This window comes from Mustela nigripes, chromosome 7 (genome assembly GCF_022355385.1).
Source record: "Mustela nigripes isolate SB6536 chromosome 7, MUSNIG.SB6536, whole genome shotgun sequence".
NCBI lineage: Eukaryota > Metazoa > Chordata > Mammalia > Carnivora > Mustelidae > Mustela > Mustela nigripes.
Window position 1 is genome coordinate 123076574 of NC_081563.1, and position 21772 is coordinate 123098345.

Genomic DNA, 21772 nt, shown 5'->3' on the forward strand with positions numbered 1-21772 from the left:
CTCTAGCATTAGAGATAATCGCTATTAATATACCGATACAGTCATTCATTTGTACCTTCCATTTATTTTCTCTATGCATCTGTTTTTCTGTTTCTCTCACCTTCCATGCACTCTGGATGACCTGGAATAATTAGTTCTATTTTGTTCCAGTGGCTCATCCAGGGACTGTGGAAACTGAAATCCTCCCCAGTTTCTCCTGGTTTCCATGGGTTTATTGCCATGCTCCTATCTCTGGTTATTGGTTTGTGATTGTCGTCTGTCTGTGGGTGTTAGATCTCTACCGCATGCCCTAGACCCTGCCAGAGGAAATCAAATTCCCCTCGTTGCCTCTTGCATGGCGTGTTGGTGAACTCGTGTCATGTCTTAAGGGTCTGAGGGCTTCTAGGTCCTTCCAGAGTTCACACGGAGAGCTTGAACTCCTGGGTTAGAGGAAGATCTTAAGCCCAACCAGAGCTACCCATCAGTGTCCAACTGAGGTGCTTTGAGGCTTGATGTGGGCCCACAATCCAGGTCCAGCCAGAAAGGAGGGCCAGGCAGGGCCAGACCCCACCTGGGTGGCTAATCACTATGGAAAGGGGGTTCAGGTCACTGTGGCCAGTCTCCAGGTTGGAGCACACAGGGGTTGGCATCCCTCCCTGTTAACGATGGCTCAGAGACATCACTGTGAGGGCCCCTGAGTCTTGACATACTCAAACCAGGTTACCCCCAGGTTGCAGGAGTACTGGGAGGGGTCAAGAATGCTAACCGCTATTTTAGCAGAGGTCCACGGAAATGGTGGTAAGCATGTATAGAAGCATGTCCACAGTGGGATGCTAAGTGGAAGGAAGCCTATCAGCATGCGTATGTATGTATGTATGTAAGTTTATATATGTGCAGAAAGGTCTGGAAAAGCATGAAAATATTAATAAGGCACCTTTGAGAGGTGGTGACTTTCACCTTATGTCACAATTTTGCATTGAGTTCTTTCAAATGAACATATGCTACTTTTATAATAACTCTTAAAAAGAGATTTCCATGTGGAGGGGGGCAATGATATGCAACCAAACTATTTTTGTTATTAGGAGATAACCTGAGATTTTTTCCTTCTTTCTTCTTTTCTCACTGTTGACTACTACATTTGTGGCAAAAGAATATATAGCAGGCAGAATAAGTGAGATTGACATGACCAAGGACGAGGGGACAGGATTACAAGCTGGCTGGCCACCAGGTTCCCCACTCAGGACCCAAGCTGCGAAGTACGTGTTCTCCAGGCTCTGGGGCTTGGGAAGGGCGGGGGTGGGGGCTGGGGGGCACCACATGTTGATTCCTTAGGTTGAAGAACCCTGCCAGGGTTCCAAAGGCTGAATGAGAACGAGGGAGCCCTGGCTTAGGCCCTGGGGCTCAGGCTTGTCTCTGGCTATGCACAAAACCCTTGGGAACCAGTCAAATCTAACGAACTAATTGTAGCTATTTTGCTTCCCCAGAGAGAGCATTGCATCCAGCTCCAAGATTGGCTGCTTGGCACCCTAGTTTGGGGAGGGGTTTGTCTCCTTGCAATGCTTGGGCCCTCTCAAACAGCCGCGGCATCTGGAATGGTGCCCGCCCAACTTCAGCATGCGTGACAGTCACCTGGGGCACCTGTGAAGCACGCAGACTTCTGGGATCTGTCCTGCCCCGACTGAATCAGACTCGGCATGTTTTGAAGTTTCTCCCATGAGCTGATGGAGGCGATCTATGGACCACACGCTGAGATGAGCGGGTTCAAGTGTACACCTGGCACCGTGGGTGTGGTACCTCATGCCACCGTTTACTGGAACACTGAAGGGCAGGTTCTGTGTCAAGAGGTACAGTATATTTCCAGGCCCCCTGATGCTATGGAACCAGATTTCTCCAGTGGGATGTTGCAGACAGGTCTCAAAGCAACTTACGGGATTGGACTTCCTTTGTTACGCTTCTGCTATCACCGTGAGCTAGCTTGTGGTCCCTGGGGGAGGAGGAGAGCTCCATGGAGCAGACCTGCCCTAGCCGAGTTGTCTAGGCAAACTGAGCCCAGAATAGAGCCTGACACCTGTGTGGGCTGGCTGAGATAAGTTGAGCTGGGCCTAGGTCAGTCAGCGCCCACCTGCGCACCATAAACGACTATTGTTTTGTCATTAAATTTGGGGGCTGGTATATTCTGCAGCTGTAACTTCTGTATCCAGGGAGTTTGTGACTCTGCAGATCTTGAAACTGTGACTGTGGAGGGGCTTAAAAACTTGTTCATAAACTTCCCGAGTCAATCTGGTACCATTGCTCTATGGACCAGACTTGGGGGAAAAACTTTTAGGATCAACCCTTTTACTAGCTCCGTATATAATCATGGAAAATCCCTTAACATTCATGAACCTCCCGCTTTCTCATCTGCAAAAAAAAGCGGCTGATCCCCAATTCCTGCATTGTAGACTTGAGGATTAAATGAACACGAAGAAACCCTACATTTTTTCCTCCTTCTCTTTCCACTTCTCTTCCCCACACCCCCATCCAACCCCAGGAAGACACCAGGGCGAGTATCTTAGGAAAACATGAATCTCAGGGTCACAGGTTTATTGTATAGATTTTCAACACAGCCATATTACAAACATTGTCAGGGAACATTTACAAGAATAAATAAGATGGACTTGCCAGTGTAAAAAGATTACACGTCACTGTAATGTACAGTCAAAAAATATATCTGATATTCATTGACCTGACATTATTTACCTTCTGCTTTTTTAAGCTAGAACTGGAAAGGAAAAAGAAAAGAAAAGAAAAGAAAACAAGAACATAGACAGCACAGTGCTGGCTTTTTTTTTTTTTTTAAAGTTGATTTATTGTGTTTTCTCTTCTCATACGTGCTTTATCTATCAAACACCCAAACTGTACAAGCGCAGGCCATTGGGATTCACGGAGAAGGCTGCAAACAGTGTGGAGACTTTGGTCTCATGCAGTATCATATGCCCAGTGGATGTGACGATGTCAGTCTTCCTAGAGTCGAGTGGGAACCCCATGAGGGCCCTTAGAGGGCGATGATGGTGTCCAGTAGCCAAGGCGATGTTAGAAGCCCTGACTCTGCCTTTTGTTGGCTAGTTTGATGGCGGGTGAAAACAGAGGGTAGAAAAGTGCTTTTGAGTCTGACTGCCAACATGGGGTAGCCTGGATTCACCGGGGCTAGCCCAGGATCCCCCTGGCAAGGAAACGGATGCCCTGGGGATGAGTATAATTACATGCCAATAGAGTCCCTGTGCTTTTTGCCTTTGCAGTCTGCTCCAAGAGGCCTCGACCGGGGAGTGGGGAGAAGTGACCTCTGTAGATACTGTGTGTGGTAAGCAAAGCTCTGCTCTGGGTCCTGCTTGAACCTTTACTAGTTCTGGCTGTCCCTGATGGCCAGTAGGCCTGACCTGGGGTTGGTCTCATCCCAGATCTCGGGCATTTAGTCTATGGCAAAGTAGCTGGTCTTTCTGGAGTTCTTGGTGATAACTAGCCTGGATGAAGGCTGGATAGGGGGCCAGAGCAGTGTCTTGGCTTGCATGGTCAGAAGACTTGGTTGGGCAGGAGAGTAGGGGATTTCAACCCACACAGACCAAGCACAACCTTGGCTTTGTGCTCTATAGGAATGACGGAGTTCAAATACAGTCCCATCTCCAAAACAAATCACTCATCTAGGGTGGAGGAGAGTTAAGGTCATCTCAGCAATGTTCTTTCTTCCCTTTAAAGTCTGGCCTCTGCTGGACCACTGCTGAGATGGGCAGCTCATCCTCTCTGGCACACAGCAAGTTCTTCCTTACAGTCATCAAGCTTTATGCATTGATCCTAGTTCCACTCAAAAGAGTGACCAGGGACAAGCAAACTGTGCTTGAATTTGTCCAATGACCTCTAGGCATATGGGCACTAGCATTCTGCCTGACCCTTTGGAAGTCTGATTTGACCTGGGATGACACTGCTTGGCCCTCTGAGCCTCCAGACTGCCCTGGGGCTTTGACCCAAGGAATACCTTCCATTACTGATCTTCTGTGGGAGGGGCAGGGGCATGGTGAGCACTGAGAGCTTGTCAGATCATCCCACAGGACGTCTATGCATTTGTATCCAGAATACTGGATACTGAAGTAGGTTGGGCTTCTGGATACCTGAAGCTTTCAGGGATGCGGTTGTGCACTATTGGCAGGTTATTTCACATTCCCCTTCCTCCCCCAAATCTGAGCTCCACTCATGAAGGAACCACGAATTATATGAATTACCCTGAACTCCAGGCTTGCACACCAATACCCTCCTGTCCAGTGCTCTACCGCCTGCAGACTCTCATTCTCTGAACATCCCAGCCAAGGATCAGGGTCCAAATCCCATCCCCCAGAGCAGCACCGAGTTCCATGGTGTCCAGCCCCAAAAGGTCTTCCCTACAGACTCATCCTGAGCTCTCTCACATCCCTTGTATCAGCCTCAGTGCTCTTAGATAGCCAGGACGCCAGGCATGCTGTCTACCACTGTGGATGCTGATTCCACCTCTTGGGGACCTACAATTTATGAGTGGATTTCATGGGGGGTGAATGTGGCCCTTTTGATGACCTGGTCCCATCTTTTATGAAGGCAGGAGGGGTGCAAGAGTTGGATTTGGTCTCTACAGGATAGCTTCACAGCCAGTGGTATGCAAAAGTCTATCTCTGGTTACCAGCAAACCAGAAGAAAGTCTTCTTGTGTGCATTAATATGGCTTAGACATCTCTGCTGTGCTTCTGCTGGTCATGTCCTGACATATGCATCAGAGGAAATGAATACAATGGCCCCCTCCACTCTTTGCCATGGATGTTGTCCCTGCTGCTCAGATTGTCTATGCCCTCAAAGGCAGATCCCTGCCAGGTGACACCAGTACCACAAATTTTATCCCTTTCAGTTATGTAGACGTGGAGAACCTCCAAGTTTGAACCCTTGCATGGGAATACAGGAACAAGGATGAGTCTCCTCTCATCTCTAGTTGGAGTCCCTTTGTCTTTTTCCTATTTTATGGGGCTATGATTTGGTGTTGGCATCAGCTGAGAAGGAACTCAGACTAGTTGGATGATGGGGAAGGCAGGTCAGGGCTTGGAGATGAAATGGCCATCCATGGGACTCATGGCTCGTCTTCTGGTGTGCCCTGCAGCTGGGGTTGACTGTTGGTCCTCACAGCTCTGGCCCAGCACAATCTGTTAGCATCCTGCTCCTCTTACTCTTGGACTGGTTTGTGTCTCCCATGGCATTCCTGTTGACTTAGCTGGGTGCTGATGGCCTGTCTGTCTAGCCCAGGGGTGGCCAGGTACAGACTCAAGGAGGGTGGCTTTCTTCACTCTGTTCTACGGCAATGAGGTGTAGGAGAATTAGTGTCTCCTTCTGTGTCTCTGTGTCTGGGTAGGGCAGTTACTCCTGCTGAGATGACATGGTGAGCACCTGGCTATGCCCCTCGGGGCCTCACTTCTGCCTGCAACTGCCTGACTAGACTGATACCTACATGCACACAATGGGGATTCATACCAGAGCGGAGGAAAGTGGATCCTCACGAGAACATTCAACAAGAGCTAGCTTAGCAATGGTGAACAGATGATGATTAGATATGATTTGATTGGTCAGAGGGAAAATTATCATCTTTTCTCCAGGATACCAAGACTTGTTCTAAAGCATCATTCTTGCTTCCAGTGGTCCTGGCCAGCCTTCCCCATCCCCATCCTGCTGGGCCACAGAAGTGACCACTTTGCCTTGTAGTCTGTGTGCATTCTTGAACATTTCTGTTGGGTCCCAACCTCTTGGCCTTGCCTTCCTGTTTTCTTGCCCAAAGCTCTCCAAATCTATGCCTTCTACCTGGCCAAAGCTGCTTTTTTTCACATCTTTTTCCATTAATTGGTTGGCCCAACCTTGTATAGCTAAGAAATGGCCAAGCTGACATGTGAACTTAAGATTGCCTCGCCAAGGGATGAACTGGGCCATGATAACCTGTGCTTCCTGGAAGTACCCCTTCCGGGGCCCTGGCCTGTTGCAGGAACCCAGTAGGTACATGTAATTGAAGTAAAGTGAGGAGCCTTCTGGACCTCAGCCCCTCATGTAAAGCATGTCCTGAGATTTGTCCCTATTAGCAACCATGTGACTCCTCCTAGATAAAGGGCATCAGCTTCTAGAAGCCCCAGCATTCAGAAATCTGCTCAGAAAGGTTGTGTACATCTTCTCCTTTTCCTTTAGGGTATTATAGGCTCAGCCTTCACCATGCCAGATGGGCACATTGTCAACATTCCAGGCTATGCCAGTGGGTTCCTTCTAGCATCAAATTGGAAGAAACTGGAGTCAAGATCGACCCATGAACAGTGAGGTCATGGTACTTCCACCCCAAAGCATCTTTCTAAGGAAAGCTGAGCTGGTCTTGAGCCTGAGTTTGGAACTGGTCTCAGGAGGAAGCAGTATGGCCAGACACCACGCCTCTCTGACTGGGATATGATTCCCTAGGGTCTGTCATAGGGAGTTGAGAGGACCAAAATCACTGGAAGGACCAGGGCACATCATTTAAAAAATAGTCCTATTAAAACAAATCAGGTAAATTAGAGTGGCATGCAAGTCTTGCATGAGTTGTCAAAGTAGAACAAGAAACTGTGAAGGAATTTTAAGCTTGTCTGCTTTGGGCTTTACGAGACCCACTGGGTTTCTGTTCCACTCTACCCTTTGCCATTACAGGTAGACCCATGGGAAAATCTGAGACAAAAATCTGGTTTTTGAAGTCAGAAGGAATTGAATTCCTGGCTCCCCTGGTCACTTAACTGGGCAGCTGTGGGCAATGGATTTCTCCTCTCTGAGCCTCCGTTTCCTCATCTGTAAAATGGTGACAATCACAAACACTTCGTAGGGATGCAGGAAGAATTGGGTGAGCTCACTGGTTAGTGTCCTCAACACACTCAACTCCCCTGGTTCTGTGGGAAGGCTGCCATTTGGGAGGCCGTTGCTCAGGCCACATGCCAAGGGAGGGCCGGCGGGAAAAGTCACTGGATCCTTCTGTCCCCATGAAGGGGGGTGTGCTGTGGTCATCCAGAGGCCCGGGCGGTTGTGAAAGGGCACGCATGGAGGCACAGCCAAGATTCTTCCTGAAGCCTTCTAGGCCACAAACACATGCAGACTGGCGAGGGTCCCTCACATCTCTGAACAGGGTCCATAACTAGGTCACCAGGAGGCTCTGTCCTAAGTGGGGATGCTCTCTTGGGCACCCTGGAGAAGAAAGGCTGGCTCCTGTTCTAGAAGCTCAGAGAGCACGGATACGATTTTCCCCGGCCTTCTGGAAGACAGCCCTCTAAGTGTGCTGGGGTGGGAAGACAGCTTGGGGGAGGTGGTGTTTGTTCTTGTTTCCCAAGGACTGGATCAAGCCCAAATTCCAGGGCACCATTACCCCATCTCATCCAGGCCCTGCCACATGCGTGCCATGTGGAATCTTTGGGACGATATTCCCGGCATGAGCCTTAGTTTCATCCCTTGTAAAGTGGCCCAAGACCCCTTCGCCACCCTGCCTGCTTTGGAGAGTGGCTGGGTGTTGAGGAAATGGGGGGTTTCACTGGGGATCCATCGCCGGCCCCGGTTGGGTCATGTACCCCACCATGGCCTGAGTTTTTATGATTTCCCTTCTCCCTGAAGTCCCATTTTGGATTCTCACTATTTGAAATGATAGAAGCTAGTGTCATTTCCACGTGCCAGCTCTGTCACCCCTTCTGGAGCAGAATCAGTCTGAGGCTTTGTGTTGGCTAGCTCCCCTCCCCCATTCTGCACGGATGAGCCAGGATCTGAGAAAAGAGAAGATGACGGGCTGATCTGCTCTGCTACCGCTTCCTTGCAGGCGGCACGAGGGGTGGCTGGAGCTGTGGACTGGAGCCGGGGGACCTGCTCAAGCCTACCAGGGAAGGGACCTAGGAAGGAGAAGAGTGAGTTCCCGGCTGGGGGGTGAGGGGGCGGGGCGTGGGGAGGTGGGCTCCTTTGCCTTCCTTCCCTTTGAGATGCTTCCTTTGGAACTTCCAAAGTGACAGCCCTTCCGTGATCGAGTCTGGTGTCCCTGGACTTCCAGACAGCTCCAGAACCCAGGCCAAAGGCAACAGCTTCTGCGAGCTTCTTTTCATGTCCCAGCCTCACGGGTCTGGAGGCCCAGGCCGGCCACCCTGCTCCACGGTAGAGCAGAGATCCTGAGTGTCTCACAGAAGCCGGGTCTCATGACCCGTTGCGTATTTTGTTCCAGCAACAAAACAATGAGCAGACAGACACATAGATGTGATATTAAAAAGCACGCGCTTCAGGGAATGTCTTCACAGTGTCTGATGAAAGAGGAGAGGCAGCCCCACTGGGACCCGAGAGTGTCTCTCTAACACGGAGTCGAGCCCATCACTCAGGAGCTTGGCTCGCCCCCTGTGGTCCACACGGGTGGTCTGTACTCCAGGTAGGCTCTCTTCTCCCGGACCTTACTCATCGGCCACCTCTCCTGCGGTGCTGTGCTCGGGCTGGGCTCACGGCCCACCCTACTGCCTGCCCCCTGCCCCCAGCCCAATCTCATCCAGGCCCTGCCACATGCGTGCCATGTGAATCTTTGGGACGATATCCCCGTCATGAGCCTTAGTTTCATCGCTTGTAAAGTGGCTCAAGACCCGTTCTTGTAAAGGGTAAAAACCCAGCCCAAGGACTTGTCACACCTCTGTGCCACTGTACATCCTGATCCCTTGGACTGATTTCCTTTCTTTCCTTCTCTTACCTGTTGAGACCTTGCTGGGATAGATGCCATCTCCCCTACGAAGCCCAGGCAGGCAGAGTCTTGCTCCCAGCTTCCTGTAATACTTGTGTGCTCTACCACCTTGGCACTGGGCGACAATCTCCCCAGTATGTGCAAATACTGTGCCTTATTGAATTCTGTGCTCCTCATCCCCTGTCTGGGGCTAGACCAGCTTCCAAGTGGAGATTCCTGGATCCCAGACCACCCCGAGGCAGTCAGATACTGTGCTTGAGCCCCTAGTAGAGACCAAGGTAGGGAGTGTGACCCTGGCCAGCAGACCTCACAGACAGAGGGAACAGGCAGCTGTTTTTACTGGCAGAGAAATGAGAAGGGACTAGCTTTCCTGGGGAGCCGGGAAGGAGTTATTGAAATGCATCTGAAAGTCTAGGCTTCCCAGAAGAACTCACATCAGAAAGAAAGAATTCGATTTCCACTGTGGAGTTCTCTGCTTGGAAGCTTCTAGCCTTATTTTCCCCTCTGTAAAATAACTGCTTAGCTGAGAAAGATGAAGACAATGGTATGAAGAAGTCTTATCACCAATGTCTGCCTTTTCGGAACCCAGAATTTCATCATGGAGCGAGATGCCTCAGTTTCTCCTATTGTGAAGTGGAGATGACAGGTTGGTAGTCCTCTCAAGGGGGTCTAGACCACGTGAAATGTCATATGGAATGTGCCAAGCCTACAGTAGGTGCTTAGCAGATGCTGGTTCCCCGTCACTGACTCACCCATACTTTGGATGAGATCCTAGATCTGCGGTGTGATTTCCTTGGCCTGTTTTAAACCAAACAGTGGACCTGGGTCCACTGTGGCCTTTCTCACGATGGCAGCTAGGGAGTTCTGTAGGAGGGAGTTCAAATTTGGAGATTCAAGATGATGCACAAAGCTGGTATTCTATATGTCCCAGAAGCTGATGGGACTGTCCTCAGATTAGCCTGTCACCCTTGCTCAATGGCAGTGCTGTTCTGGGCTGGGAGTTGGTGGAGAGGGAATCTTTTAAGGACATTGCCAGGAAAGATGACAGGTCTGAGAGATTTGTCTTAGAGTGACACATCTGAACTTCCCTCCCCCTTTTATTTTGACATAACAGACTAAGATTTTACACCCCCAAAAGAAAGTTTCTTTTCATACACGCTTTGGAAAATAATCAAATCACCCACCATCCAAAACACACAAGGTCAGCCAGAGCCCTGCCCCAGAGAGATGGTTCCTTTTCACGATGAGGACATGGAAGAATAGCAAAATCCCACGCTCCCCCTTCCCACTCATTACAAAAAAGCAAAAAGAACCTTGACCAAAGGCTGTGGACACAGTGGGCTGGCCAGTGAATGACAGGTCAAGGCCTGGGCTAGCCGTGGGATACAGAACGGTATTGGGCCAAGCCCCATGCAGGTTAGGTGTGAAAAAGGGGGCCTCCACTGTGGTCTCGGGAGCATCCCGAGTTTCACACTGATCCAGACTGGCAGGTGTCCAGTTCCCGAGATCCCTGAAGGACACTACAAGGGGCAGCAGAGCAGGGACCCCCACCCCCCACCCCAAGAGCCCGGTCATTTCTGCAACAGCATGGAGGAGTAGAACACACAGCCCCTCTACCCCCAGGGGCAGGGAGGTGCTGCTGAGGAGGGCAGAGAGGTGCTGCTGAGGCTCTCATTCCCCAACACTCACATAGTCGGCTTGCCAGGAGATTCACAAACTTGAAAAGAGCAAAAGCAGGAGGTCTGGGAACGGGAAGATCCGGGGCCTTGCCATGGGCGCACTTCTGCATGGGCTGGTGGCCTCAGCTGGTTGAGTGTGGAAGGGGAGCCTGGGCCTTTCAGAGCAGCTACAGGAGACCCCTCGGAAGGTGCAGAGCCCACCACGGGGCATGGGACAACCAGCATTCTCCTTGGAGTTGGGCAGGGTGCCGCGTCTTAGGCCCTGAGCCCAGTCACTGCCATTCACAGAAAAGGGGGCATGGCTGTTGCAGCCTCTGGGCTCCCGCAGGCTCCCCATCCCGTCAGGCTAAAAGGAGCTTAAATATTCCAGTGCTGCCTCGTATACAAATTTATACTGTTCCTGAGAGGGGGAGAGGCAGAGGGAGCAAAGGAGGCAAGAGAGAGAGAGATGAAAAGGAAAGGCATTTAGGTTAGAGACACAGATTTTGGAGGAAGCTTTAGCTACAGCCCTATTAACAGTCATCGCAAAATTGTCCACATAATTTTCCCTATCTGAACCTCCCCCAAGTTCTGCCTGGTGCCTTACACCCACGCCTTCCCAGATGCCCAGTGGGTCATTCCCTTCCTTGTCACCATTCTGGACTCAGGTGCCTCTCAGACTGGAAGGTGCCTATGAAGCACCCAGGAGTCTTTCTAAAATGCAGACTCTGACTGAGTAAATCCGGACTGGGTTGGGGTCCTGCTTTTCTAACAAGAGCCTAGGTGATGCTGATGCTGCCGGTCTACGGACCGGAGTTTGGGTAGGACCATGCTTCGAGTAGGTTAAGACTCTTAGGGCAAATCTCCTTGTGTATGGTCTGTGCAGCGGGCCTGAGGATCTGGGCTCCACTGGCCCACACGCTCTCCATCTCTTTCTGCACAGCGTTGGAGCCCCGTGCTTACACTGCCGTGCAAATCACATACGCTAATTAGAACAGGATTGGACTGACTTGAAAATAGAATTCACACTCTCCTAAGCCAGAATCCCTAACCCCCAGGATTAGTGTATCAGGATGCATACTTGGGCTGCCCGGCAGGTAGTAACAGTTTGCAGAGGCTGTGGCCCTTCGGACCCAGTAAGCAGCCAGCTGCTGGTCGTTTGTATTATCTGAGGCTCTCAGAGAGCACCCCCTTACCCCACCCCGCTGGGGGACAAGCCTCCTGGGACACTCACCAGGGTCTCCACCATGTTGGATTTGTTGTTCCGCAGTGTTTTCACGATGTGGAACACGTCGATGATGTTTTGCTGCTGGATCATCTCACACACGCTGCAGATGGCACAGAAGGTTCCACTGCGGCCACCCCCATTTCTAGACACAGAGGGAAGAGGTAAGCCATGTAGCCCCCAAGCACCTCCTGATCCTGAAACCACATCAGGAGTAGTGGGCAGTGGCTGGCTGGGTACGTGCAAAGTCAGGCTAGGGCAGAGAAGCCTTTGTGGTTGGAGTCCTGTCGGTGCCATGAACCTGCTTTGACTTTGGGCAAGTCTTTTCCTATTCCTATAATGGAGGGTTGGACTAGATGCTCTTTGAGAACTGGATTAGCCAGATCCTTGTCCAAAAGGAGGTTCTGGGTCTACCTACACATCTAGTGATGAACGTGGAAGGTTCCAGGTGGTTTTCATCCTAGTTCTTTCCATCGGCTAAGGACAAAAACAGCCTCGGGTCAGCCAGCCTAGGTTTGGAGGTGGGGCTGGGTGTGTCTGAGATGGTCTATCCTGAAATGATAGGTCTCTGGGCAAGACACTGCCGAACGGGAGAGCAGAGCTGGAGAGTTCCTGGCAGGTCATCGCTCCGTGTCTCCTTTCCAGTGCTCCATAATTCATGTGCATGGAAACACCCCTCCAACTATTTACAGAAAGTCCCATAGGGAATCTGCCCGATTCGGAACTCCTGGGCGTGTTGCCAACAGCAACTAATGATTTTATGTAATGGCCTGTGTCTAAAGAACATCTGGATGGAAACCAAGGCTCTCGGTTTCCCAGATGTTTTATCTACGGGATACCCAACAAGCAGCTGTTTCAGGTACAGACAGCTGCCCTCTGTTCGCTGGCCAGCGCCCACATTTTGATGTCTGTTGTGTCTCTGGCCTCCAAGGACACCGCCGTCCCTGTTGATAGGAGGACATGCCTGTGCTTTCCTTTGGTTCAAACTGTGGGTCACCTTGGCGAGGGGGACCTGGATACAAAGGTACTCCTTCCTAAAAGCAGGCTAAAAAACAATCACCTGTGGGAGGAGGAGGGAACCCCCCCCACAGAAGGAGGGTTTAGTACTTTTTTGAAGCAAGAATGGCAGAGTCCAAGAGGAAGAGGTGAGTGGGCACAGGTGTCCCAGGGCCTGGTAGAGTGATACCTTGGATGGGTGTGCCTGTGTGCCAAAGGGGAGGCCCCCTGAGTGTGTGGAAGCGACCTGGATGGGGGGCAGGGGCTCGGTGGCAGGGAACCCGTTGCCAGGGTCCGGGATATGGGCAGAAACAGCTTGGTTTGGCTGACTGCGCTCATCTAGGTGACACGGACACCTCATGGCATCTTTCCGGTGCCTGGTTTGGGATCTGCATCCTTGGGGAAGAAAGGATTGTGATAGGTGGTGGCCTTAAGCTGTGGGTGTGCATGTCTCTCTGGTTTTCCTGACAGGTGCATGCACCCCTTGCTTGAAAGAAGGAACAGTAAGTTTGTTTTGTAAAGACAACTCGATTCTGAGGTTAGGAAGGTGTGACTAGAGTCTCCACTGGCTCCAGAAATATTTACTCTGCAGAGGAAAGATCACGGTGTGTTCTTCTTTGGGAAATAATTCAAGGATCTGGTCGGTGGAAGCCACTTCACCCCAGCTTTCTTGTGATTAACAGGACACATAGTGCCTCCTCTGGGGGAGTGGGGCTGACCCCCCTATCGGGAGTGCTGGGGAGCGGCCGGTCTACCCCTGATGTTTGCGAAAGGCCTCCTGGTTTTGCTTTAATAACGTCACATAACCTTAGTTCAGGGCAACAAATGGGCAACCCCAGTCCATGAAAGATTGTAATTCCTCGAATACACACCCCTTGACTTTTTTAAAAATAATTTTTAAATTTTTAAAATAAACATATAATGTATTATTAGCCCCAGGTTTACAGGTCTGTGAATCTCCAGGTTTACACACTTCACAGCACTCACCATAACACATACCCTCCCCAATGTCCATAACCCACCACCCTCTCCCTTACCCCCTCCCCCAGGCAACTGTCAGTTTGTTTTGTGAAATTAAGAGTCTCTTATGGTTTGTCTCCCTCCCAATCCCATCTTGTTTCATTTATTCTTTTCCTACCCCCCACACCCCCAACGTTGCATCACTACTTCCTCATATCCGGGAGATCATATGATAGTTGTCTTTCTCTGATTGACTTATTTCGCTAAGCATGATACGCTCTAGTTCTGTCCACGTCGTCACAAATGGCAAGATTTCATTTCTTTTGATGGCTGCATAGTATTCCATTGTATATATATACCACATCTTCTTTATCCATTCATCTCTTGATGGACATCTAGGTTCTTTCCATGGTTTGGCTATTGTGGACATTGCTGCTATAAACATTTGGGTGTATGTGCCCCTTCGGATCACTACATTTGTATCTTTAGGGTAAATACCCAGTAGTGCAGTTGCTGGGTCTTAGGGTAGCTCTATTTTCAACTTTTTGAGGAACCTCCATGCTGTTTTCCAGAGTGGCTGCACCAGCTTGCATTCCCACCAACAGTGTAGGAGGGTTCCCCTTTCTCCGCATCCTCGCCAGCATCTGTCATTTCCTGACTTGTTCATTTTAGCCATTCTGACTGGACACACCCCTTGACTTTTAAGGAATATTGCGATGTGGTATAGCCAGGCAAGCCTATGGCCAGTGGCATCCCCCAGGACAGACACCGGTCACCCCCCCCCACCCCCACCAGAGAGCCCTCCGCAGTACTCACAGGCAGTGGACCACAGTGCGCCCCTCCCTCCCGTCGTACTGCTCCTGCCACTTCTCCAGCCGTCGGACCACTTTGAGCAGAGAGCGCTTGGAGGGGGGTGTGTCCCGGTAGGCCGGCCAGCCGATGTACTGCAGGTGCTGGACTATCCGGTACCCATCCTGAGGCTGAGAACAGAGAGGCCGTCAGGGCAGTTCTTCCAGGGACACAAGCCCTTCACAGGCCCCCGGGCTTGCAGCACCAGAGCGGGAGACAGACCGAATGGGGTCGAGGCTGCACCGTCATGGGGACACACTCCTCTTTCTCCTTTTGTGCATATGGATTCTCCTGCCACGGTGTCCCTGCACCTCCTTTCTCCCTGGAAAACTACTGGCTTCCAAAACCCAAATGTCCCTTTCTCTAGGAAGAGCCTTCCCTGACTCTACTGGGCAGAATTCTTCTCTCCCCCCGAGGTTCATGTGCCAAAACATAGATCACCTTCCCACCGGACAGGGAACTGAGGGCAGAGACGGAGTTCTGGGACCCTGGGAAGCCCAGTAAATGGTAAAGACCGAAGCCATCTTCAGCCATTTCACAGACGTCCGATCTGCTCCCGCCCACTCAATACTCCTCCACTCAGCTGGTAAAGTCCCCCTGGAAGCAACTAATCATCTTCCACCTTGGTGTTCTCAGAGTCTAGCCCAAAGCTTCCTGGATCCCATCAAAGACCCTGTCAACTCCTGCCAAAACAGGACAGCAGTGGGGAAGCACCGAATTCTGAGAAGTTTTGACCACAAGGCAGCCCATGTGTCAGGGAAGAGGCAGATGGCCGGCTGGAGGCCTCCCCGTGGGTCTCTGAGTGTCAGAGCCACTGCTGGGTCTGAAGCCACAGTCAGCAGAGGCATCGTTTCCCTGAGGACGGGATGATCCGGAGAGCACAGCACAGCCTCCTGGCTGGACACTTACCCGGGCCATGTTACAGATGCGGAATATTCTGTGGATGATGTCCTCGTCGATGTCTGCGGACACGAACTCCACCTGGATGGGCCCGTAGCACCCAGACGTCTTCTCAGGCCAGTACTGCATACAGAGCTGGGGCAGGAGAGAGGTCAGAGAGAGAAAAAGAGAGGCTGAGGGAGGCATGGGGGCCGCCGGGCTCATTAATCACCAGGCCCCTTCTTACTGCCTGCAGAACATGCTGGCTAGGAAGGAACAGTAGTAGGGGGAGAAGTTGACCCCGCTCCCTTTGGGGAGCAGCCACCCATGTCTGTTGTTGAAAAGTCAAAGCTCTAGACACAGAAACATTGCACTTATAAAATATTTGCTCTGCTGATTCCAAACCATTTGTTAGGGTCGCTGGGCCTCAGTTTCCTCCTCTGTAAAGCAAGGGGGAATAATACCTCCCTTGAAATGCTGGCAGGATTGGAACAAGTACAGTCTCTATTTCAACGCAAAGCAAAGCAAACTTCCCCATTCTGGAAAAACCTTCCCAGTGTCCCTCTTATCGTTAGATCCTCAGTAGCTTAAACACACAGGCCGTGGCATCAGACTGGTTTGGGTCCCTATCCTGGCTCTGCTGCTCGCTTGCTGTGGTCCAGGCCTGTTTTCTCCCACGGAAGATCAGGTGACATGGTGCTGAGAGATCCTGCCTGTGATCTTTCCTATTTTTCTGGAATTGGATTTAGGACTTATCCTTGAGAGAAAAAGGCAATGGTTGCCCTCTGGCCAAAGATAGTGGTTTTCAGCCAGAGGTGGTTTTGCCAGCCAGGGGACATTTGGCAACGTCAGGAGACATTTCTGAAAGTCACACCTGGTGGATGCTGTGGGCCTCCAGCACGTAGAGGCCAGGATACTAACAGCCATCCTACAGGGCATACTTCTCAGAGAGCAGTCCAGCCCCAAAAGAGAAATAGAGCAAAGAGAAACCCTGGCTTAAGATCCTAATTTGTTTCCCACATTTATACCGCCATCAAGGAGAGAGTAATTTATTCCCCTGTATATGTTCGAGCCATTAGATGACTTCAGTTGGGGAAAGAATATTCAGGTAGGTGGCACGGGTTGTGGCTCAGAGAGGGGCAAAGCACGCTTCTGCAAATCCCCTGTTTTGAAGGGGGCACGGAGATGGACCCTGTGCAGGTCTGTAGGCCCCAGAGTTGGGGCACGCAGGGGAGCTAAGACTGCAGCTGCGGGTTTGCTGGGGACCGCCCTGGTGTGGACAAAGAGGCCATCTGTTCGACCATTGGGAAGTTACTGCAAAATGTACCCGAGACTCAGGAAGACCCACTAAGGCTCCTGAATGCAGCTTGGGATCAAGTCTTTCATCTGAGCTTGCAGAAAGGAGCTAGACTGATGGGTGACCCATGGCCATGGTGGTTCCCTGGATGCAGGATCTTCACAAAAATGATCTTTCTCCCTCTTGTTGAGAGAGCACAGCCAACTCTCCCTGGACAGTCACGTGCAAAAACATCTTTAATTCCAGCCTTCCTCTAGAACCAGAACCAGAGTGGAAAAGCAGGAGGGAAGGAGGATATAGGAGAGAGAAAAGAACCCAAATTCCAGCTCTGGAATAACAAGTTCACATGATGGCTTACAGGGTAAGCCTGACCCGTTGGCTGATTTTGCAAATACAGTTTGACTGAAATACAGCCACAGTTTAATTTATGTATTGTCTGTGGCTGCTTTCAAACTACAATGGCAGATTCGAGTAACTGAGAATACCCCGCATAACCCAAAGTTGCCCACAAAACCGAAAATATGTCCTGTCTGGTCCTTTACAGAGAAAAGTTTGCCAGCCCTTGACCTACAGAGTTGTTCTAAGGATAAAGGAGATGATACATGTGAAGAAACCCTTCGTCCAGTGCCAGGCACGGAATAAGGATCCGCTGAATTCCAGTAATTCACATTATTCTGGAACCTATCAGTGTCCAGCACACATGACTGCCATGATGGTAGTAGCTAACATATACATCAGAAGGATTCTTCTAATCATTCCTCTTAAATAGCAAAGATGTGCAAGGCTAGGTTTCCTAATGCAGGGGTGCCTTGCTTCCCCATGTCCATCATGGGTTAATTGAGCACATTGAGAAAGGAGCTGGGTCGGTGTGTGGTGGGGGTGCTGGACAGTTATCGGCTGAGCTGTGCAATAACGACAAACCCACAATCTGAACTTCATTTCTCTTTGCCTTTGGCTCTTCTGGCTTGCAACCTTCCCAGTAATGAGGGACTGGTAGAGATTAGTCGGTGGTGTGCCAAAGAAATCAGAATTCATCAGAACTGCCCATTAAAAAAATAATAGCCTTTATCACCTGCGTTGAATTGAGCTTTGCCAGAGGTTGGCTGTGATCCTGACATGAGGTACGTGGGTCACAGGCATCAGGGAAAAAGTCTATTACCCCCAATATTTTCAGTCCAGAGAGAAGGCGGAATGATTTGTCTCTTTTAATAAGATTTCCAGACCAATTTCTCAAGCTAATAGGTTCTACTATGCCTCAAACAAGACTCCTATATTTCCGGACACTTTTCTGCATTTGATTTTCCAGGTCACTCTCCCGTGATGTCCAGAGGGCTGGGGAAGGGTGCAGAGTCCTTCTAAATCCTAAATCAGAGCCATCCTCTCACTTGAATTCTCTGATTCATGAGATTGGACCAGCAGCAGTGGCAGCAGCACAGTCACATCCAGCCCAGTGATATATGGGCAGATGGGCTGTTTGCACCGCCAAGCATCATCAGGTCCCCCCATAGCCATGGATGTCCTACATAGTCCAGGTATGGGAAACAGGAGAAAGATGGGAAAAGCCAGTGTTCTGTTCCCAGTTATCCTTCAGGGCTCAGAGATGATTCTCACCAATAAGAAATATCCTCTGTGGTTTAGCTCAAGGCTCTCCTGTTGCCCAAGTACTGGGTGGGTGCTGTGTCCGTAGAGTAGCTAAATGTAGTGGGGCTCCCTCTTGAAGCACCCTGGGTTCAGATCCCAGCTCCGGTGCCTTTCAGCAGAGTGACTTGGCCAAATCTTTTTTTTTTAATTTAAATTTTTAAATTATTTTATAAACATATAATGTATTATTAGCCCCAGGTTTACAGGTCTGTGAATCGCCAGGTTTACATACTTCACAGCACTCACCATAACACATACCCTCCCCAATGTCCATAACCCCACCCCCCTCTCCCTAAATCCCTACCCCCGGCCCCCCTCAGTTTGTTTTGTGACATTAAGAGTCTTTTATGGTTTGTCTCCCTCCCGATCCCATCTTGTTTCATTTATTCTTTTCCTGCCCCCCAAACTCCCAACATTGCATCTCTACTTCCTCATATCAGGGGGATCATATGATAATTGTCTTTCCCCGATTGACTTATTTTGCTCAGCATAATACCCTCTAGTTCCATCCACGTCATCGCAAATGGACTCGGCCAAATCTTATAGCTTCTCTGGGTTATGAGTGGTTGGGAATCTTAATGTGTTACTTGATCTTTAGTGAACACTAAATCAATGTGATTATTAGCAGTAATATTCAGTAAATTTATAATAACATGGTCAAGGCTCAATGCACATGGTGGTGTCTCGTGGAAAGCAGCGAGGAAGTGAGCTTTGCTACCTAGGCGACACAGAAAGGAAGCAGAGGCCACATAGGTGAACTGAGGAGCTTGACTGTGAGCACAGAAGCACCTGTGATTTACAGAAATCTTGGGAAGGGAGGGTTATGGTTTCTTTTTTCTTTCTTTTTTTAAATTCCAGTTAGTTAACATAGTGTTATATTAGTCTCAGGTGTATAATATAATGATTCAGCACTTCCACACATCACCCAATGCTCATCACATGTGGCCTCCTTAATTCTTGCCCCCCCCATTTCAGCCATCCCTCTGCCCCCTTTCCCTCTGGGACCATCAGTTCTCCATAGTTAAGAGTCTGTTTCTTGATTTGCCTCTCTCCTTTCCTTATTTTTTTCCCTTTGCCTATTTTTCTCCTTAAATTCCATATATGAGTAAAATCATTTGGTATTTGTCTTTTTTCACTAGCTTATTCTACATAGCATAATACTCTCTAGCTCCATCCATGTCATTGTAAATAGCAAGGTTTAATACCTTTTTCATGGCTAAATAATATTCCATTATATATCTACACCACATATTCTTCATCCATTCATCATTTGATGGACACTTGGGCTGCTTCCATTATCTTGGATATTGTAGATACTGCTGCTATAAACGTATGGGTGCATGTATCCTTTGGAATTAGAGCTTTTGTATTCTTGGGGTAAGTACCCAGTAGTGCGATTGCTGGATTGTAGGGCTGTTCTATTTTTAACTTTTTGAGGAACTTCCATATGTTTTCCACAGTGGCTATACCAGTTTGCCTTCCCTCCAACAGTGCAAAAGGGTTCCCCTTTCTCTATATCCTTGTCAACTCCTGTTGTATCTTGTGTTCTTGGTTTTAGCCATTCTGATTGGTACGAGGTGATATGTCATGGCAGGTAGATTGATTCACATTTCCTGGATGATGAGTGATGATGAGCATCTTTTCATGTGTCTATTGGCCATCTGTATGTCTTTGGAGAAATGTCTTCTCATGTCTTATGCCCATTTTTTAATTGGATTATTGTTTTTTGTGGGGTTGGGTTTTATAAGTTCTTTATATATTTTGTATACTAAACCTTTATCGGACGAGTCATTTGCAAATGTCTTGTCCCATTCCATAGGCCGCCTTTCAGTTTTGTTGAATGTTTCCTGCACTTTTCAGAAGGTTTTTATTTTGACATAGTCCTAGTAGTTTCTTTTTGCTTTTGTTTCCTTTGTCTCGAGAGACATATCCAGAAAGAAGTTGTTATAACTGATGTCAGAGAAGTTACTGCCTATGTTCTTTCCTAGGATTTTGTGGCTTCAGGTCTCTCATTTAAGTCTTTCATCAAACTTGAAGTTGATTTTGTCTATGGACAAAATGGTCTAGTTTTGTTGTTTTGCATGTGGCTCTCCAATTTTCCCAGCACCATTTGTTGAAGAGAGTGTCTTTTTTGCCCCTGGATATTCTTTCCTGCTTTGTTGAAGATTAATTGACCAGATGTTGTGGGCGTATATCTGGATTTTCTGTTCTGTTCTAATGATCCATGTGTCCAGTTTTGTACCAGTACCATACTGTTTTGATTATTACAGCTTTGTAACAGAGCTTGAAGTCTGGGGCTGTGATGTCCTCAGCTTTGCTTTGCTTTTACAAGATCGCTTTGGCTATTGCGGTGGGGTCTTTTGTGGTTCCCTACAAATTTTAGGATTGTTTGTTCTAGTTCTGTGAAAATTGCTGTGGTATTTTGATAGGGGTTGCATTAGATGTGTACATTGCCTTGGGTAGTATAGAAATTTCAACAAAATGTGTTATTCTAGTCCAAGAGCACAGAACATCTTTCTACTCCTTTGTGTCATCCTCAGTTTCTTTCATGAGTGTTTTATGGTTTTCAGATGATAGGTCTTTCACCTCTTTGGTTAGGTTCATTTCTATGTACTTTGTTATATTGGGTGCAGTTGTAAATGGGATTGTTTTCTTAATTCATCTTTATGCTGCATCATTATTGGTGTATAGAAATGTAACAGATTTCTGTCCATTGATTTCATATCCTATGACCTTGATGAATTTGTTTATTAGTTCTAGATGTATTTGGTGGAGTCTTTTGGGTTTTCTCTATATAGTATCATGGCACCTGCAAATGGTAAAAGTTTTTCTTCTTCCTTACTGATTTGGATGACTTTCACTTCTTTGGTTGTCTGATTGTTGTGGCTAGGACTTCCAGTATTATGTTGAATAAAAGGGTGAAAGTGGACATTCTTGTATTGTTCTTGACTTTAGGAGAAAAGCTCTCAGTTTTTCTCCATTGAGTATGATGTCAGCTATGGGTTTTTCACATAAGGCCTTTACTATGTTGAAGTATGTTCCTTCTTAGTCTGCTTTGCTGAGGGTTATTATGAATGGTACTTTATCAAATGCTTTTTCTGAGTCTATTGAAGTGATTGTATGGCTCTCATTCTTTCCCTTATTGATACATCACATCAGTTGATTTGTGAATATTGAATTACCCTTGCAACCCAGGAATAAATCCCACTTGATTGTGGTGAATGATTTTTTTTAATGTATTGTTGGATTCAGTTTGCTAGTATTTTGTTCAGGATTTGTGCCTCTATATTTATCAGATATATTGCTCTGTAGTTCATTTTTGTGATGCCTCTGCATGGTTTTGGTATCAGGGTAATGCTGCCTCATAGAATGAAGTTGGAAGTTTTCCTTTCTTTTCCATTTTTTGGTATTAGTTTAAAAAGAATAGGTATTAAGTCTTCTTTAAATGTTTGGTAGAATTCTCCTGTGAAGGTATCTGGTCCTGGCTTTTGTTTGTTGGAAGCATTTTGATTCTGATTTAATTTCTTTGCTGGTTATTGTCTTATTTAAATT

The 21772-nt window shown here is 48.5% G+C and overlaps 1 protein-coding gene across 12 annotated transcripts in view; it reads right to left on the reverse strand.

Annotated features, from left to right (window-relative positions):
- Positions 1 to 2547: 2547 nt before the first annotated feature.
- Positions 2548 to 21772, reverse strand: part of PTPRT (protein tyrosine phosphatase receptor type T) — a 1054416-nt gene continuing 1035191 nt past the window's right edge. For all 12 annotated transcript variants that reach the window (XM_059407029.1, XM_059407023.1, XM_059407028.1 and 9 more), the window contains 4 exons: positions 15313 to 15438; positions 14371 to 14534; positions 11608 to 11743; positions 2548 to 10794 (listed from right to left, as the gene is read on the reverse strand). In XM_059407029.1, the coding sequence (XP_059263012.1) occupies positions 10741 to 10794; positions 11608 to 11743; positions 14371 to 14534; positions 15313 to 15438 (480 nt within the window). In that variant the 3' untranslated portion in view covers positions 2548 to 10740. The remainder of the gene's footprint in view (positions 10795 to 11607; positions 11744 to 14370; positions 14535 to 15312; positions 15439 to 21772) is intronic.